General features: G+C 38.9%; 1 protein-coding gene across 1 annotated transcript in view; it reads left to right on the top strand.

Moving 5' to 3' along the window:
• CTNNBL1 (catenin beta like 1) overlaps positions 1-20,296 on the top strand; it is a 160,877-nt gene that overhangs the window by 16,235 nt on the left and 124,346 nt on the right. Inside the window, exons 2-3 of the mRNA XM_041732797.1 lie at positions 13,196-13,384; positions 17,162-17,268. Of these exons, the coding sequence (XP_041588731.1) occupies positions 13,196-13,384; positions 17,162-17,268 (296 nt within the window). The remainder of the gene's footprint in view (positions 1-13,195; positions 13,385-17,161; positions 17,269-20,296) is intronic.

The raw sequence follows: 20,296 nt of genomic DNA, 5'->3' as shown, positions 1-20,296 counted from the left end.
ATGTCAGGCTGCTTTAACACAGGTGTTATAAACAAGATTAAGAAGTTGTTGAGAAGATATCAGTGGAGCTCTGGGACTGGCTTTCTGGAGTCATTCTAAATTGACAGCTAATGGGTAGTTTGCCTTGATGGCTCTCTCTGAGTTGGTTGTAACTGACTCGAGATTCACCCACAGAAGAAACTTGCTTATGAAAATTCACTTTCCTTTCCTTTTTCAGAAAGTAAAGCTACTATACCGTGTAATAATATCTTCGCATTGTGCAAAAAAAAAACAGTTGCCTTTGCACTGTTTTAAGATACCTTTTTCTAAGGCAGCCAATTCTTAAGGTATTTTGATACCATAAGCCTGCCAAGCTTCAAAGAAAACTTTAAAAAGGGGGAGAGATGGTTCACATTATTTTATTCTTTTATTTATGTTTCTGTATAAGACAGTCATTTCATTATCTTCATTCTTGGTAGAATCCCTTCCTGTCCAGCAAAATATGTGTTTTGCCTTATCTGGTCTACTAGATGCTACTGCTAGAAAATTGAGTGTCCTAAAATGTTCTTGAAGTGAACAGTTATTAGTTTAAAATCACTTTAAAGTCAGTTTTATAGCCTCCTTGCAAGAGAGTTGTGGTGAGGATAGAGCTTGCAGGGGAAATTTGTATGTGGCAAGAGGCATTTAGCCAGGCTCCCAGAGAATTCCTATGGATCATATTCCATGTGGCCAGGTGGTCACTGATCTCTCTGTGCTCTAGGTGGAGGAAGCATTTTTGACTCTAAGAATAACTCATTCCCTGTACTTGTCTTTATTGGCAATGGAGGTGTTTTACTAACTTCAGCGGTTTGTAAAGCTTCTAGAAATAGTTAAACCTTTGAGTTGAGGAAAATAAAGTGCATCTTAGACAAAAGTAGACATGAAAGCATCTCTTTTCATTGTTTTTGATGGACTCATCAACAGGCATGTATTGAGGCCATAACACCAAATACTTCATTCAAGCTGAAAGAGGTAAATCGGTACTAGAAAGTATATTATATAATCATGCTATGTTTTCAGACTTTAAAATATTACCCATAATGTTGAAAAATACTCTAACAGGATACTCAGGGTAAAGCTTCATGTGGGTTCTGTCTTCTTGAAATAAATGTGTGAGCTATTGTGTAACAGACTTATGTGGATAAGTTTTAACTTTTAAAACAGGTAAGGCCGAAAGCTCATGTCCTAGGCTCCTGAGATCAAAACTGTGTCAGAACCATTAAGAACTTAATGAGCAACTGTGAAAAATCTGGATTATGTAAGTGAATAAAATTATTTATTTCTTACTTACGATTTGGTTCTCACTAATTCAGTGCCAGGTTATTCTTACCTCTCCTTCCCATTTTCTCAAAACATCTTCACTTTTTTCTTTCCTATCTGTCTTTCTGCAAGTGTACATTCTTTCTCCCTATCCACTCTTTCCATTTGAAAGATGAATGAAGTTTTAAGTCTTGGCAATGACCTCAGAGACAACTTACAGAAAAAGCAATTAAAGATTTCCTTGCCCCACTATAGTCTTAATGAAATTGCCCATTGCTAGAGGCAATACTCCACTGGCTGGAATCTTCTGTCAGCATAATTACATGTAACAGGTGTGCCATATTACGTGCAAAACCACTCTGTGGGTCTGCTGGTTGCTGAATGAATACTCTACCTCTTCCCCACCTCTGTGACAAGCACTTACAAAGTATCTAACCTTTGTGTCACCTGAAATAATAGTTGTGAATTTATTGTATCTGAGCTTTGGTTTAAAACTATAATTTAAAATAGTGTTGCCATGGGATGCCTGGGTGGCTCAGTGGTTTAGCGCCTGCCTTTGGCCCAGGGCATGATCCTGGAGACCTGGGATCGAATCCCACATCAGGCTCCCTGCATGGAGCCGGCTTCTCTCTCTGCCTATGTCTCTGCCTCTCTCTCATTGTGTCTCTCATGAATAAATAAATAAAATCTTTGTAAAAAAATAGTGTCGCCATATTAATTTGTTATTTAATGTTTAAGGATTCAGAGTGGACTGGGTGGGTTCCCCAAATGGTCTGTGGGAGGAGAGGAAGGTCTTACAGAAATCTCCATATAGACAGATGGCACAAAGCTTTTACAAATGGGCAAAGAACAGGGACAGAAAAGAGCTTTCCTGGTTAAAGCCGTGGACAGAAAAGTAGCAGAAGAGATTTTAATGTTAGTTGAAAGATAATGGCAGCAGGGAGAGATGATGAAAATTATGCCTTTACCACGATAGTTTCTGAGGTTGTGACTAAGGAAAAGGATCCGGAGGTTGTGTGTACTGCTCCTGCAAAAGCAAAAGATTTCAGACCTAGTTCTGTCTATAGCTTTAGGCTCAAGTCGTGTCACTTCCTTGAATCTTAGTTTATTCATCGGTAAATTATGAGGTTGTACTGATATTCTTTGTCTGAACCTGAGTTTTACTATTCTTACCCTTTCTATCACTTGGTACCATTAGAGAATTAACTAAGTGGTACATAAAATATAACCTAGGTTGGCATAAAATAATCAGCTATGTAGGTGTGAATGAATCTTGCCTGGCTGCAGTCACCCTAATGACCCAAGGACCTCTGAGAATATGTGTACCTTATAATGTTTGCTAATAGTAAGTTATGATTCTTGGGGAGTTACTGGTTTAGTTGTCCTCTCCCCACTCTCTCACTGACTTATCAACATGGGTTGAGTGCCTGCTCTGATGTTGGGTGTTAGCAGCAAGGGTCCAATCCCATGGTTCCTGCTCTTGAGAACCCAGCTTATGAATTAGTAGAGGAGATGGCGATTTATTAATGCATGCAATATGTGTCGATAAAGGTATGATATGATGCACTGCTGAGGAAGCTCAGAGGTCTTACTGGAGTTTTGGGAAGACTCTTAGAAAGGCTGAGTAGCATTTCCCTAGTTTGAAGGAAGAAAGGAAAGTGATCTGCTGTTCATAGTAGCACTGTATGTATTCACCCTGTTGCAAGGCATTGTTTAAATAGCCCAAGGTGACTCTTGGGTCCCTCTCTGAATCTTTGAATATGTTACTGGCTTTTCCGATAGCAGGGTTTCTGGACCCTGTACTGCTCTTGAATTATCTAGATTTAATCCTTCTTTTTCAAGTGTGGTCGCTAATTCAGTGCTGTGGAACTGTAGCCAAATTGGATGTTATGCTTCTAATAGTATGACCTTAATATGCATTAGCTTTAAAAATATTTAAAGTTGGTCATCCTGTTGATTCATTGAATTGGAGATTTACTGAAGCCATCAGCTCTTTTCTGACTAAATTGTTTTTAAGTCACTTTTCCCCAGGCAGGGACTTTATATATTTGCCATTTTGAATTTAAACAAAGGACTCCGTAGTGCTTATACTCTTTTGGTTCAACCAGTTAGGGTTCTGCCTGTCTGTGCTACCATTCATCCACATTTCTCTGCCTTCTTGAGTAACTTTGTGAAAGATCTTGTTGAGATAAAGGTACCCAATCTGTGTTATAAACCCTGAACCTTAGTGAGCTGCAACAACATAAGGGAACTGCAACCAGTGGGGTACGACTTGTTCTGCATGATTCCCTGCTTGCTTCTGGTGGTCCCCCATTTCTCCCTCTGAGTGTGTGCATAACCATACCATTTTGCAAAATTTACTTCAGATCTTTTATTTTAAGAAATAAAAATTTTTAAATACAGTTGAAGTCCCTTGTATGCCCCTCCCTAATCCAGTTTCTTTATTACACTTTTTAGAAGCAGTTACCATCTTGAATTTGGTGATTATTGTTCCCACACACTTTTTTATTATTACTACTTATGTGTACAACCAGTGATAATTGAAATTTTTTTCTTTTTTTTTTAAGATTTTATTTATTTATTCATGAGAAACAGAGAGAGAGAGAGAGGCAGAGACACAGGCAGAAGGAGAAGCAGACTCCATGCAGGGAGCCCTATGTGGGACTCGATCCTGGGACTCCAGGATCACACCCTGAGCCGAAGGCAGACGCTCAACCGCTGAGCCACCCAGGCATCCCGAAATTTTTTTTCTTATTACAAATATGTTCCAGTGAACATTCTTTAAGTATCTTTATGCATATGTCTGACGGTTTCTGTAATGTGTGTGTATGTATATATATATATATATATATATACACATACACATACCTGGGAGTAAAATTTCTGGGGTACGCAGAATGTATGCATTTTCAGTGTTATTAGGTATCACCAATTAGTTTTGTACTCATTTACACTCCTATCAGCAAGTTTTAACAGTTCCTATTTCTCCACATCTTCACCAACATATGATTAGATTTTAATTTTTTCATTTTTTTCCAATCTAATATCTTATGTTTTTTATGTGCATTTTTTAAAAAAAGATTTTATTTATTTATTCATGAGAGACACACACAGAGAGAGAGGCAGAGACATAGGCAGAGGGAGAAGCAGGCTCTTAGAGGTTGGGAGCCAAATGTGGGACTCGATCCCTGGACTCCAGGACCATGCCCTGAGCTGAAGGCAGTCACTCAACCACTGAGCCACCCAGGCATCCCTATGTGCATTTTTCTGATTTCTAGGGACATTGGATCCTTTTTTTTTATGCCTAGGGGCTGCTCAGTATTTTTTCTTTTGTGATCACAATCGTGATGATACTCCTTGTCAAAAGTTGGTTTTAAGTGATTCTAAAAGTCTATTGTATATATAGGATCTTGCATTAGCAATCATTAAGAGAAATTGAATCTTAGGTTCTGTTTTCTTTTCAAAATGCTATATCTTTATCTTATTTAATCTTATTCTCCCTTATCTTACTAAAACAATCCTATAAGGTAGAACAAGAGCAGAGCATTTTATAAATGCTGCACTGATAAGTCAAATGACTTATCTAAGGTCATGTGACTCTTAAGTGATTCACAGGAACCTAGATTTTTCTGATTATTGGTTTGTTGCTTTTTGTTTTGTACTATGGTACTTTCAGATCAGTGCGATTCTGTTGTTATTGTTGTTGGATTGATGTCTGGTATTTCCTCTAGCACCTAATGGAGTGGTGTTCAGGTTCTATTAGCTTAGTAAACACTTCCTGAGTGAATGAATGAATGATGATAGTTCTGGTGTAACTGACAAAACATTCATAATAAGTCTGCTAAAATGGAGGTAGTTTACCTTTCAACGATTTTACAAGTATCTGCCTCTGTTAGCCTTGATAAATAAAGAAACTGAATCAACATTCAGCTTTCTGATGCAGCTGCAGAATTAATCAGAGAAGATGTCAAAGTAAATCATGGATGCTAAAGTATAGTTTGTACTTTTAAAAAAGAAATCCACACACCCTTTGGAGGTGAGAGGAATATATATTCAGGCTTTAACAAGAAGTAAGAATTTTTGGTAGGAATAATTCATTAAGTAGAGTCTTCATGATTGCTGATTTAAATCATAGATCACATCCATGTTACTTGTCAGCCAGTCAGATTACAGATTTTAAGTGGGAGTGTTGGTGATTTTAATTTTTGATACATTGATTTTTCCCCCCTCCTTGTGGGCACTGTTAAAACTGATGTTCTCCTGTAATTATTGTGTTCTCAATACTTATTTTTTTTAATTGGGAATTAAGTAAATGAGAGTTCTGTTTCACATTTACAATAACTTTTCTTTGAGATTTTGAGTTTTTGGTACTTGGTTTTTCTTCCAGAAAAAATCGTAGTAAATTGACATGATTCATTGATTTTTTTAATTGATTTTTTATTAAGATTTAAGTTTGTAAACATATAATATGTAATTGTATTTGAATACCTGGAATATTTCTCAGATATTTCTTAAAAATATGATACAATAATCCTTTGTTAATGTATCATTTTATAGTTTACATAGGGCTCCTTTGTAAGATGTTTTAGTCATCACAACAACCTTTTGAGGTCTGTCTCTGATGGCTTTGATCCCTGATTATGAACTTTGGCTAATGGTAGTTGCAGCATTAGAGATTGTGAGCTTTTTCAGTTCTGGTGCCTTAAGCAAATTTGCAAGGGAGCCCTGATGTTAACTTTGGCAGGTTTCATGCCTGCAAATATTGATTGAGCCAGAAGTCCTAGTTGTAAAATGTCACCAGCGAATGTGCAGCCAGCAAAGGCAAGGGAAAACTCATTACTGCAGCTCATCTGTAACTTCTGGGTCAGGCCACTCACTACCATCTGGTAAAAATGAATGTTTGAAAACTCCCTTTTATTCTGACAAAATGTAATCAGGCGAGGTTAACAGCAGATGATTTCTGAGCATTTCAAATTGGTTATACCAATCCATCCACAGTCTGGATTTGTGACATTCCATATGTCTAATTACCTTAAGAGGTATCAGAAACCTTTAAAATTATGAAACCTAATGGCAGGAAGGAATTTAATTATTTGTATACCTACTTTTCTCCCATGCATTGCATGCACTCCTCCCCCCATATTGAAAGTGTTTATTCTGAAAAAGAAAAGGCAATGATAGAGAAAGAAAGAAATAGGATTACTGTCTTGAAATAATCTCAAGGATTTTTTTTAAAATATGAGAGTGAGGGACGCCTAGGTGGCTCAGTGGTTGAGCGCCTGTGTTTGGCTCAGGGTGTGATCCCGGGGTCTGGGGTCAAGTCTGGCATCAGGCTCCCCACAGGGAGCCTGCTTCTCCCTCTGCCTATGTCTCTGCCTCTCCTTCTGTGTCTCTCATGAATAATTAAATAACATCTTTTAAAAAAAAATACAACAGGAGACTAATCGTGTTTATATTGCTTTAAAGGGAAAGATTAGGGACCAAGGAAGAAAGTTGTAAGTTGGAAGGTTTCTCCTCAATTTAACAAACTCTTTGAGTGATCCCAAGATGGGAAGGGCATGATTTAGGGAGGGGGTAAGTTTCTGGTTACTGGAAGTGTTAGGAAAGCCCCAGCCTATACCCAGTGGAGATGTTTTAAAGAGCATTCAAACCTCAGATAGGTGATTGGTTTAGATCAAGGCTTCCTAGTCTAGATGTCTCTAGTGCTTCAGAATTAGTACAGGAGGTTGTGAATCCAGACAGACGTACACAGGCATTCTCTGTAGAATGAATCTCAGTCTCAAAATCTCTCTCAAAACTAATCCATCTCTCTCTCTCTCTCTCATAAATGTAGGAGTTATAAACAAATTCAAGGAAAGTATTACCAAAGAGATAGTATTTGTTGTCATTGTGTTCTTAATCATTGGACATTAAGAGGTACAGCAAGGGATGGAGTCTGTCATATTTTGACATTAAAAAAAATCCTCCTTTAAAACCTGTTAATGGTCAACACCCTTTCCAAACTTAGGTTCTTTGATTTTTTTAAATCAGGTGTGTCAAAAGTAGGTGGGAAGCTACATGTATTGTCTTCTATGAGCCAGACTCCTCTGGGCACTTCAGAAACATTGGCCTTTTTGTGCTTACATGTATGTATATACATATATAGGTAAGTGTATGAAAGTGGTTATTGTTCCTAGCGTATAGATTGAGAAAATTCAAACTTAGAGGGGGTAAGTTACTTTATAGGACTGCTAACTAACTAGAGGCACTAGGATTTGAATTTAGGAAAATTTGACTCCAAAACTCATTCTCCATATAGGATATCACCAATTGCAAATAGGTTAGCAAGGACTAGTGAGTATTGCAAAGTAGGAAAGGAAAAGCACTATATTGGGAATTAGAAGCCTTGAATTACTGTCCATCACAAGCAAATTGCTTAGAGCCACTAGGCTTAGATTTCCCTGTCTATAAAGAGAGGTATAAATTAGATTATCCCTTTGAGCTCAAATTTCTAAGTCTTCCCCCTTGTTTGATATTTAGGAAATAATACTTTATGCTCCTTTGGAAGGCCCTTTTTTGAAGTTCTGAAGCTTCTTGGTACTAGATGGAACATTCCTGGTTTATTATTAGGTTATAGAAGATTTCCTTTGACTTTTTCCATCTTTTAATAGAATTGAATATATTTTTTCTTCCAATAACATAAAAGTACATTTTATAAAAATCACTACCTTCCTAAGCCGGTAACTTGGAATACTGAACTTATGTAGACACCCCCCCTCCCCATACACATCTTCACTGTTATATCCTGGTATAGATGTGCTTTCACATTAATAATTGTGCTGTGTGTTTTCATAATTTATCATAATGATGCTATTATTGCTTATTATAGAAGGCCCCTTTCTCCCACCCCTACCCCCAAGTCTAATTGAGGTCGAGACAAGACCATAAATGTGATAATATAGATTGCATGCTCAGAGGAAATGGAGTTGGTTTCATAGTGGAGTTTTAATTTAGGATTCGTTCTGGTGATGTAGCGTCTTCCTATGGTACATTACTTTGAGCCCAATATAACTGCATTTTCCCACAGCTCCTCATTATAGCTACAGCTTCTCACTGCTTTTTAATTAAAAAAAAAAAAATAGAGAGGGAGAGAGGGAAAAATGAAACCTACAGCTTAGGTTGGATATTGTCTGGGTACGCAGGGAGTATCCTAGGCAGATTACTTATTTAATTTTTTAACTCTTTCCAAGCTTTTGTGGTGATGTCTTGATATCTGTTTCCAGGGGGATGTATATATATATATCATCCATCACACGTACACACATAATATAGGCTTCAAGACTTTTGGAAAGTAAAAGCATCTTATATATATAATCTTGAAGCTTACTATAAGCTTTGAACAAGTGGAAATCTTTTATGTAACCTAGAAAGGCTACCAACTGCGTGGTTGGACGGTGGCAAATACTTAACATTTATACTGCTCACTGCCTATTGGGAGTAAGGCAGGGAATGTAGAAGATTTTTTAAATCCTTAAAGGCTGATGTTCTGGAACATCAGAAGTTAAGAGTTAATCATTTTTTCTCTAGTCTGTGGGCAGCAGAGACAAAGAAATGACTTTATGAGGAACAGTTTCTTTTGTCATTCCTTCATCTTGAGGGATTCCAAACACCTTTCAGATACCAAAACAAATTAATCTCCAAAGGTGACTGGTAAGAATGGCTTAATCCTCATGGGATTGGTTTTGTAAGATACAAGGAGAGCTCCTGTGTGAGCTGTTGACCTCTCTGACAGGCTAAGAGTGTTATATTCCTTTCCTGAATCCAGAGCTCTTTGGCTCTTCTATAGTGGAATTGGTTTGACAGCTCTGAGATTCTTCTCCATTTATGTATTCTTGCTTTGTTTTGTGTAACTGATCACTCTCTCAGTAGCAAATATTGGTAAATATAATGTAGACATTTATTTCCAGGTGAGGATATTGTTAGCTTCATGATTTTTTTTTTGTGGGGACCTTTCACAAACAGTACTTAAGCTTTCTGAGTCCATATTTTATACAATGTTGTTGGAAAGATGGTTCCATTTTGCTTTATCAGGGAACAGGAAGTCCTCAGATGAAAATCCTCTAGACCTGTGGTAGCCAATATGATAGCCGCTAGCAGTATATGGCTGTTGGGACATGAAATGGAGCTGAGTCTGGGTTGAGATACACTCTGAATGTAGTCTACCAAACTCTAGAAGCTTATTGAGTATGAAAAAAAAATGTAAAATATCACATTAGTAATTCTAAAATATTGATTACATCTTAAAATGATAATATTTTAAATATATTAGATTAAAACATTAAAATTAACTTCACCTGCTTTTTACTTTTTAAAATGTGGCCCCTAAGAAATTTAAGATTACATCTGTGATTTCCATTTCATTTGGATTGGGCAACTATGTCCTAGACCATTAAGCCCCTTGATAGGAAGGTAGCATTTGTCTTATTCACATTTACGTCCCCAGTCACCAGCATAGGCCTTATACATAGTTGGCATTTAGTAAGTATTTGTTAAAGAAATGAATCCTAACCTTTATCCTTCAGAGTGGTCAGATTCAGAAATGAGTAGAAACTTCTTTGGGAGTGTTAGTATCTAAAAAAGAGACAACCCTTGTTGAAAAGAACAACAATTCTTAAAATCCTGCCTTGGGAGAAAAAAATTGCTGAAACAAAATATCTTGGGGCCTCTAAACAGTTTACCTATCTGTTGGAGGCAGGAGCTGATAATGTTGCTGAAGCAACCATGGCAGAGGACCCTAGTGGCTTTGGCTTTGCTCTGCTGGAGAGTTGTTATGAGAGGAACTCCAGCTGAATGCCCTGTGTAACAGAGAAGGGAGGTGTAGAAAACAGTTCGTGAACCAGTTTCCCCTCTTACGGATGTTGTGCTCAGACTTTTCCTAAAGATTAACAAATCTGTTCTTTTCTCAAGAATCCATCCTGGCCCTGTCTGTGCCCGTGTCACCATTTAGACAAGACCCAAATGGAAGCCTGGGACTACCATGGGCCACTTTATTACCTGAAGACCCTTCAAGCCTTACATTTCTTTAATACATTATTTGTTGAACTAATGGTTTAACAACTATCATTTTAACTTTACTGAGGTCTTACATGACTTATATTTATGGGTATAGGTTCCTGACTGAAAGTCCCTTGAACCTGTCTTAGTTAGAGTGCTGGAATTAAGACCTGGATTAGCAAACTTCCGAGAGTTCGGGTTCACCTTTGAGAATGGACAAGACTGTCTTTGCAAGAGTTTATTAAGGGATCTCAGGCATCCCGCCTCCCTGCTTAGAAAATAAAACTGTTAACCTACTTTTCTTCCCCAGAGGTGTGGTGAAGATTAAGAGAGGTGCTTTAAGTTCTGCAGAAGGAAAGTGCTTTTTCAGTGGAAATTATTAGAGGTAAAAGTGAAACTCCTCCCCTAGCTCTGAAATGTTTGTTTTTTAATAGTAGTTTGGAAGACGCAAGATTGGAAGATGTATTCCAAAGAGACACTGACAATGTTCTTTCAGTTTTGCATTTTCTTAAGTGTGGCGGTATTTAGCTTTCTCCTTTTAATTGTGGTCCACTGGCTTTTCTGTCTGCCCTCAGAGATAAACAATCCAGAAATCTCCTTTCCGTGGAGAACTGTGGAACTCATGCTTTGATTTGACTGCTGCAGCAGGCTCAACGCTAATCAGAATCGCAGCAGGGCTCATTTTATGAGCCTGAAAGAATTAGTGCTCCCTGGGGGCTAAAGTTCTTACCTGCTGGGGAGCTACAGATTTCTGGTTTGAAGCCTGCCCTCCTTTAGGATCAAGCTACCTTTCCTTCCTTTCTTGCATGAACACCACAACCTCCTTTTTCTTGTGGTCCATGGTAACTGGCCTGTTGATTTCTTTCTTCTTTTTCTTCTGTTTTTCTAAGTGCAGACCAGTGATGATGACAATAGGTTCTTCTAATTTTTGTATTTATGCAAGTAGAGTGTTATCATAGGAAATTGTAATCTATCTTATGGAGGCTAGGAACAGAGTGAAAAATAGCAGGTGGTAGCCTACAAACCAAATTGTCTAATGTGAGTTTTCTAAGCAATGTCATATGCTTAGACTTACTGGCGCACCTGGTATGTGGAACCAGCAGGGTATGTGAATATAGAGAGGAGTGAGGAGTGACTTTGCACCACTGGAATAGTGGAACTCAGTAGCATTGTGGGTTATAAGTCAAAAGGTGAGATATGTAATGTGTATAGTAGAAATTTGTCTCTTATAACCACGAAACAACTTAGCAGGCTGGCAGCAAATGTGGCATTCTCTTCTGTTGGTCTTAATAAACCATATCGCACCTAGCACACTATTTGTGTGTGTGGTTATTATAATATAAAAAGAAAAGCTCATTGAGCCTAGCACAAATGTGTTGAGGGAGACAGAATCATGTGGATTACCTTATAGTAATAATCTTTTATATTTGTTTGGTACTGTAATCATTTAGCATTCTTTTTTTTTATAAATATTTTATTTATTAGAGAGAGAGGGAGAGAGTGCTTGCACTTGCACCAGCAGAGGGAGGGGCAGAGGAAGAGAGAGAAGCAGACTCCCATTGAACAGGAAGCCTGATGTGGAGGCTCAATCCCAAGACCCTGGGATCATGCCCTGAGCTGAAGGCAAGACGCCTAACTTACTGAGCCACCCAGGCACCTCTTGTTTATTTAGCGTTCTTTCACTCAAGTTTGCAACCTTTTAGTACAAACTTCCAGTTATGGATAAGTTCTGGGAATCCATCATATAGCAGAGTGACTATAGTTAGCAAGTGTATTGTATACTTGAAAGTTGCTAAGGGAGTAGATCTTAAATGTTCTCATCACCGAAAAAAAAAAAAAAAGTAATTATGAGAGGTGATGGAAGTGTTAACTAACTTATGTGTAATCATTTTGCAATATATACATGAATCAAATACATTGTTATATGTACACAGTGACATATGTACACAGAGTTATATGTCAATTATATCTCAGTAAGGCTGGAAAAAGAATGGTAAATATACACACACAGAGAAGCATCCTTTGAAGTTCACAAGGAAAAGGGTTATAATTTCCATTTGCTATTTGCAGATGAGGAAACAAAGGTTTAGAGAGGTTAATGACATGCCCAGAGCTGTACCAGTAGTAATTTGAGCTGTTTGAGCCCTGGTGCAGTGCTGTTTCTCCTTAGCTCTGAAGGCCATTTCAGTAGTGCCCCGATTTTATTCCAATTTAACGGAAGGGCACTGTTAAGAACTCCTCCATGGACTGCAGTGTCAAAGGCAGACTGAGGACCTAACAGTGGGGCAGACAGAGCTCTGGACCAGAAGTCGGGAAGTGTCCATTGTGTTTTCAGTTCTGCTGGTTTTGCATCTTTGGGTAATACTACCTCTGGGCCTTCTTCTACCCTGCTCTTCTGTAAAGTAGGGACTTCGGAGTGCAGTAGCCCCTTGGATGTTGCATGTGTAATCTTCTCCATGAGAACTTGTGAGTGACTGTAGTCTTTTCTTAGACATGAATTACAACCGTGTGCAGAGGGATTAGTGTTGGGGATTGTGTCATAACTAGTAAATTGAGCCGAATGTGTCTCAGAGTGGCTGTGTTCCCTGTGATTTCTATATATACAGTAACTTTTGTGAAGTGGTAAAACTACGCATATTTTTTAAATTCTGTTAAAAAAAAAAAAGCCAACAACCTTGTAGGTGACATCAGTCCTGTATTTATAAAATTGCTACAGGTCTGAAAAAATGACCGCTTGGAATTTGGCTTCATTTTGTGAGAGAAACCATTTTGTATGGAGTTTTTCATCAGTGAATCCTTGAAAGCTTTTAGAATGGCTGCTATGTATGCCCTTCTAGATCTTTTCCAGCTCTGGAATCCTATGTTTCTTTTTTCTCTTTCTCAGCCCAACAGGGGCACAAAACGTCCCCGGGATGATGAAGAGGAAGAGCTGAAAATGCGTCGGAGACAAGCTGGTCCCAGAGACCGTGGCCGCTATCGGGAAGAGGAAATGACAGTGGTAGAAGAAGCAGATGATGACAAAAAGAGACTGCTTCAGATTATTGACAGAGAGGGCGAGGAGGAAGAGGAAGAGGTAAGGTGGCAGACGAGGCTGGCCATGACACCATATCTGTAGAGGCTCATTTTATGCCAAATGCTTAATTTCCCTGAGCTTTTCACCTTAATCTGTGAAATAGGGTTAAGAATACTTACTGCACAGTATTAACATGAAGGTGAAGTGCAATAATGGAGTCAGGAAGCATTTTCAAAGTGTAAAGATCATTATAGATAGAGTTTTTAAATTATTCTGGATTATGTGCCATAATCGAGGCCCGAGCACTGAACTGTGAGGCTGTTGCTATTGACTGAGGAGGGTCAGAAGGCTTCTTAGACTAGACACATTGAAGGCATGTCCATTTTTTAGTATAGTTAGTAGTCTTTAAAAGAGGAGTAGAATTTTCAAACTAGTGGAAGAAGGTTTTTCAGTTGAGATGTCATTAGCAAGGCCACAAAGGTGGAGAAGTTCAAAGGTGGAGCTAAGAGATTAGCTTTTTAGGTATAATTGAAAAATACAGTTTAGGAAAAAAAGTGCTATGTGCTGTTCCACAAGATGCCTTAAGGCATACTCGTTCCTACTGCTGAACCTTTTTACTTCTGTACCCTTCGTGGAATGCTCTTCCCCTAATGCTTTGCAAGACAGCTTTCTTCTGAACTGAGAAATCCAGGTCTCAGTTCAGATGTCTCCTCCTCAGAGACAGAGAAGCCTTTCCTATCTCTGAGGTAGCCCTGTAAATCATTCTCTCTTTCTCTTATCACTTCGATCAGTATATTGTCTTCACAGCACTTACCATGATCTGAGATCCTGGTTTATTTATTTTACTCATTTGCTATTCTCTCCCCGACCTCTTAGGTAAAAGGGACTGGCTCTGTTTTGTTCACAGCTGTATCTCTAGCACTCGGTGCAATGCCTTACTCTTGGTAGGCCCTTAATAAATATTTATTGAATGAATAAATGAACGAAGCTAAAAAGAGTAGAGGTAAAATACCAGTGATTAAAAATAAAATGACCTTACCTAAGTGTCTTTTTATATCCTTAAGTATTAACTTGTATGTTATTTCACTCTGGCATTTTGTTCAATATGAATTATGGAAATAGATTCTTAAGAGCCAGCTGTTTTTTGGTTCCCTGAAAGACATGATGCTAAGTTTGGATATAAAAAATGAAGCTGGAGTGTGAATCTGAGAAGGGAAAAAAAATGGATTCATATTCCAAAAAGGTCTTTACTATATTGTGACAATAACTCTCTCCTCATTAGGATCCCCCAAATTAGCTCTGCTAATTTGGGGATCTGCCCCTAAAAGATGGTGGTGCTTTGGAAATCTGTGGTGGGAGACAGTCCTGAATTTCCTCTCTAAGGGCAGCAGCCCTGCTAGGCTTAGACAAACAGTGTGTATAGCATATCCTCCCTCCTTCCTTCCCTGTTCCCTGCGTCTCCACCCCCCCCCCCCCCCCCCCCACTAGCTTCTGCTCAATCTGTTAGCCCTGCAGCAGCAGTTAATTGGCAGGTATAATTCCCATGTAGGGCAAGGCTGGTACTGGAGGATTAGGATAGTAGCTGTCATGGGTAAGTGGTTTCTAGCCTAGGAGACAGAAATGTAGTGTGGGACCAGGCCTTCTGTTAGGGGACAAGGGAAAAAGAGATCGCTTTGTAAAAATGACACATGGAAGACTACAAGTCTAGGAGTTATTTTCTCACTGCCACCAAGGTCCTGTTTGATGAAAAACAAGTGATGTTTGCCCCCGTAAAGTCACGTGGACTTGTAAAATATTATTGTCCTTTTTGTGCTACATCACCAGCATTCATCTTTCTGAAATCTCCCTCTGGTTTCTGACGTTGAGCTATTGGAGATACTGCTGTGGTCGATGACTAAGACTGATAATTCAGTTTTACTCCAGCATTGGAGGGAAATTAAAGGAGGGAAGGCCAAACCCTGAGAGGCCAAGATTTGGGGCATCCTGTGAGCTGTATCAACGCTAATATGTTTTTTTTTCTACAGGGTGGGCAAAATGTTAGGTAAGGGAAGGAAAAGAAGTGGAGATTGGGGTTACTTGAAAATGATTTAACCCTTCCTAAAAATTTCAATTACTTAGTGAAATCCTCATAGTACATTGGGTACTTTGTTCCTGTTGATAGTAACAATAATAAGAGTTTAGGTTAATATAGCGTCCTCTAGTTTGTAAAACATTTTAATGTACCTCATCTCTTTAGGTCATCTCCCTGACCTTGAAAGAGACAGGTATATTTTTGCCCTCCCTCTCTTCCTACCTGCCTTCCTTCCTTCATTACATCTTCACTGGGCACTTGCTGTGTGCCAGGCACTGTGATCGGTACTGGAGAGTCAATAGTGAATAAGTGGACATGGGCCACCAAAAGGGATGTTTACTCTGGTTTGGGGTTGGAGAGATTGTCTGGGCCAGATCCTGCCAGACTTTTCCATATCTGGGTCATGAGAAGGATTTAGAATTTTATTCTGAATGCCAAGTGGATGAATTCAAGAAAGACTCCTAAGGTCAGTTGGACTTGGTGACAGCTTGAGGATTATATTCAGCAAAGTAACATTGCCACATGGCTAGTATGTAGTGAAGCTCCACTCTGAGTCCTGACTGACCCAGGGCACTGAGTTTAGTTTGTAAAAATTCTCTTTAAGCTGTAGATACTGGGGATGGGGTGGGAGTCCAATAGAGGCCCTCAGTGGCCAGGGGTCATTGATAAAATCTAAGAAATCTTGTCATGCCCAAAACGAATTTATAGATAACTCCTACTTAAAACCCAATATATTGACACTGAAATTTAATAAAGTAATAGCTAACACTTTGGAGCACTTAACACAGTTAGGGATGGTTCATTGCTTTCCAAAAGGATCTGTTTCTGGTTCTCTTAATAGCAAGGTTTTAAAAAAAAAAAAAAAATTAGTACTTTTAGGTGTGAGTTGTGTTCAGTGGTCACAAAAGCTGTGATGCCAGGAGTTGAGTGTTGGAGAGGCAGAGTGTTGTAGCATGTGACTTTAACCTCAAAAAGAAACAGAAGAGAAAATGTTCCTGAAATTTTAGTGTAGATTTTTTTTTGGCGGGGGGGGGAGATGATTCTGTTTTCAAAAATTCATTTTATTTACCTTTGTAGTTATTATTCCAGTGTTTGAAATAAGAAAACTGTATGGTCTCCTAGTTTTTATGCCTCTCCTGAGTGTGGTTACTAAATTCTTGATACTATATCAGGCCTACAGGTACCTCTCTGATTTTCTTCTCAGCAGCTAATAAGGACCCAAAACAGTAATGTGTAAGAAACTCAAGCAGTGACTGTTGCTAATTAACAATCTTTCTTATGGTATGGGCTGTACAAAAATAAGCCATGCATTGGATTTGGCCTATGGTCAGGAGTTTGCTGATCCTTGGCATGCAGAAAAGATTGAGGTCCACTGTCACTGACTCAGGTGTTGACCTTGAACAAGTTCTTTTAAACTTGGGTATTATCTCTACAATAAGGAGAAGGATGGGTAAATAGTAAATAATCCTTATCTAATATTGTTGCTTAGTACATGCTATCCAGTATGCTCAAGAAATATTTGTTGAATGAGCTAATCTTTAAAACCTTAAATGGAGCTTCCTGAGTTAGTTGTGAGACAGTGATATAACATAGCATGTGGTCTAGATCCTTAACCTTATTTCTAGTGGGAAGATAAAGTATGTACTGTATATTTAACCCAGAAAGGTAAGTGGCAAATGGCTAAGAGCCATGGAAAAGAAGTAGTGATTAGTGAATAAGAAATCCCTTTGGACTAAAATTGTTGCTGTTTGTTCCCTTTATACCAGGAGGAACCACTAGATGAGAGCTCAGTGAAGAAAATGATCCTTACATTTGAAAAAAGATCATACAAAAACCAAGAGTTGCGGATCAAGTTTCCAGACAATCCAGAAAAGTAAGGCTCTGTCTTGCTAATACCCTCTGTCCTTCTATGCGATAAGTTTGTTGTTTGTTGTTTTTGTTTTGTTTTTCGTTTGTTTTGCCTGTGTTGGTTTTTGTGCTTTATGTCAGGAGTCCCACAATGACCCACGTGTTAGGGAAATCACTGGAAAGACTCATAGGGCTCAGAGTCTGGCCACACAACAGGATCAGGAAGAGAGAAAGGTCAGACAGAGTCTGGAGAAATTCATGTCTAGGCTCCCTGTCTTTTCTCTGACTGGGTTACATGCAGACATGTTCCTTTCTCCCAACAGTGAAATGCATCAACATGTGTGCAGTGTTTCTGTCCAGGGAAGCACATTTGAGACCTAAGAGTCCAGGATATATTTATTGAGGACAAGTTATATAGGCCTTCTCTGTCAGCAATGACTATCAAAATTCTGCACTCCCAGAAGGAAAGCAGATGTTAAGTGCTGCTCCATTTGGGCAAAACACTCTTACCACTTAGGGGACCTTTCAAAAGCCAAGTACCAGACTAGGACTAGACTCTTCTAAAGGTCAACTCTGCTATGTTAACTCTTTTCTGCATTATTCTTCTCAAGGTGCAGAGAAAACTGACCATGCCTGTCATTAATGATAGATTTTCTGTTGAGAAAATGTCAAGGGCTTTTCGGTTTGACAGATATGGGTGTGACTCCCATGTGACCTTGAATAAGTCACTTTTCCTTTCTTAGCCTCAGATGTCTCATTTGTACAAAGAAATAATACCGCCTGCACAGGGTTGTTGTGAAGATTCGGTGAGCATGATGGCAGGTATTTAGCTTGGTGGCTGGCTGGCACACAATAAGTGCTCATGAAATGATAGTCTATGTCCTTGCTGCCTCCACCAGCACCTCTGTGTCCTGTGAGATGCTGTTGTGAAGAATCTGGTATTTTTCAGTTCATCTTGACAGGACTGACATGGGAAGATCACCCGTCATGTGGGTGTGGAATATGTACAGTATGATTTAGATAGGGGGAAAAATGAATTCTAACTAAAGGGATTTTCATATTTATACAGATTTTAATGTTCTAAATCTCTCTTCCTTCCCTGTCTTTCTGCCTCCCAGGACATATACTTTTAATGAATCTTAATAGGCTCAAGGCCCCTAGGCAATTAAGAGTTGAATAGTACAGTCTTTGTACTCCAGTTTATAGGTTACTAGGGAGACTGTCTATAAATGCAGGGTAGAAGGAAATATACTTTAAAAGAGATACAAGCAGAGCACTGTGGGAGCATAGGGAAAGAAACCATGAATACCAGGTTGGGGGCTATTGAGGGCTTCACAGAAGAGGTGGTATTTGAACTGGGCCTTGAAGAATGATTTTTATTTTAATAGGCAGAAAAGAACATGGGAAAGCCTGTCAGGTAGTGTGATTAGCATGAACAAAGGCACAGAGGTATCAGAGAATATAGAGTCCTCACGGCAACCTAGTGAGGCTATTGTGATTCATTATGTCCTCTCTGTGTTGTAGATGAGGAGGTATGGAGAGAGGAGAACCTGGTTACTGGACCCACCCAGGCCACGGTCCTCTTTAACAAGAGGAGTAGCTCAGTCAGAGCTCAGCCTTCCCAATGCCAGAGTCCTATCAGTTTTAATAGGACTGATCAGTCCTAACCTCTACCAGATAATAGCACTTGTCATACTGCACTGTGTCTGTGTCTATGGATGTGTGTGTGTGTGTTTTGATTATACAAATAAGACACAAATAGACTGTCATTATAAAAAAAAACAGTGCAAAAGTGAAGGAAAAAATGAAAGTTCTCTTTCATTGCACAGACCCCCTTTCTATTCCACTACCTGGAGATAGTCTCTGTGAGTATTCTTTTAGATTATTTTCTATACATATATTTATATATGTAATTTTTCCCCCTACCTAAATCATACTGTACCTTTTCTGAACCTTTTTTTTAAGATTTTATTTATTTGACAGAGAGAGAGCAAGCTGGGTGGGGCAGAGGGGGAGAAGAGGGAAGGGCAGAGGGAGACAGAAGCAGACTCCCTGCCAAGCAGGGAGCCTGACATGGAGCTCCATCCAATTACCCTGGGATCATAACCTGAGCCACAGGCAGACGTGGAACTGACTGAGCTATCCAGGCGCCCCATATTCTGAACCTTGATGATTTTACTTACATAACAGAAGATCTTTCCATGTCATGATTACCTTATTTTTTGTGACTGGTATGGAGTGTTTCATGATGTGGAGATAGATACCATGATTTTTTTTTACTATTTTTCAAATTTGATTATTTTAAATATTGACTTTTATGAACAATGCTCCAGTGAACCTCCATGTACATTTGTTTTAATGCACATTATTTCTATGGGATAGATACCTAAGTGTTGAATTCTCCAATTGAAGGGGATGTGTTTTATGTATGTATGTATGTATGTATGTATTTTTTGAAGGGGATGTATTTTAAACTTTGATAGCTACTGCCAAATTCCCTACTGTGGCAGGTCTCTTTCCCTAAAATCTTGCTCACAGTGAATGTAATCAGTCTTTAACATCTTTGTCATTTGTTTTAGTGTTATTTCTTTACTCAGTTTTCCTTCATTATACTCTTTGTATCTTTTAGGAGATAGACTGTGTCTTATTTGTCTCTGTTTATAGTACCTAGCATAGTACCTGCCATACTGTAGGTGCTCAGTAAACACGAGAGATCTTCTATAGTTGAGGTCATCCTTATTACATTCCCATTGCTTAGAACCTGAGGATACATTATAAGGAAGCTATGCTGTAGGTTGCTAACCCTAGAAATGTAAGAACCACGGTACTTTTTGGAAAGCCAATATTGCCTTTGTCTGCTTGTAGTAGGTATTTATTTTTTATTTTATTTATTTTTTATGTATTCATTCATGAGAGACACAGAGAGAGAGAGAGGCAGAGACACAGGCAGAGGGAGAAGCAGGCTCCATGCAGGGAGCCCCATGCGGGACTCGATCCCGGGACTCCAGAATCACGCCCTGGGCCGAAGGCGGCGCTAAACCGCTGAGCCACCC

The sequence above is a fragment of the Vulpes lagopus genome, chromosome 18 (assembly GCF_018345385.1).
Source record: "Vulpes lagopus strain Blue_001 chromosome 18, ASM1834538v1, whole genome shotgun sequence".
Taxonomy (NCBI): domain Eukaryota; kingdom Metazoa; phylum Chordata; class Mammalia; order Carnivora; family Canidae; genus Vulpes; species Vulpes lagopus.
This window is presented reverse-complemented; position numbering and strand designations above follow the sequence as displayed.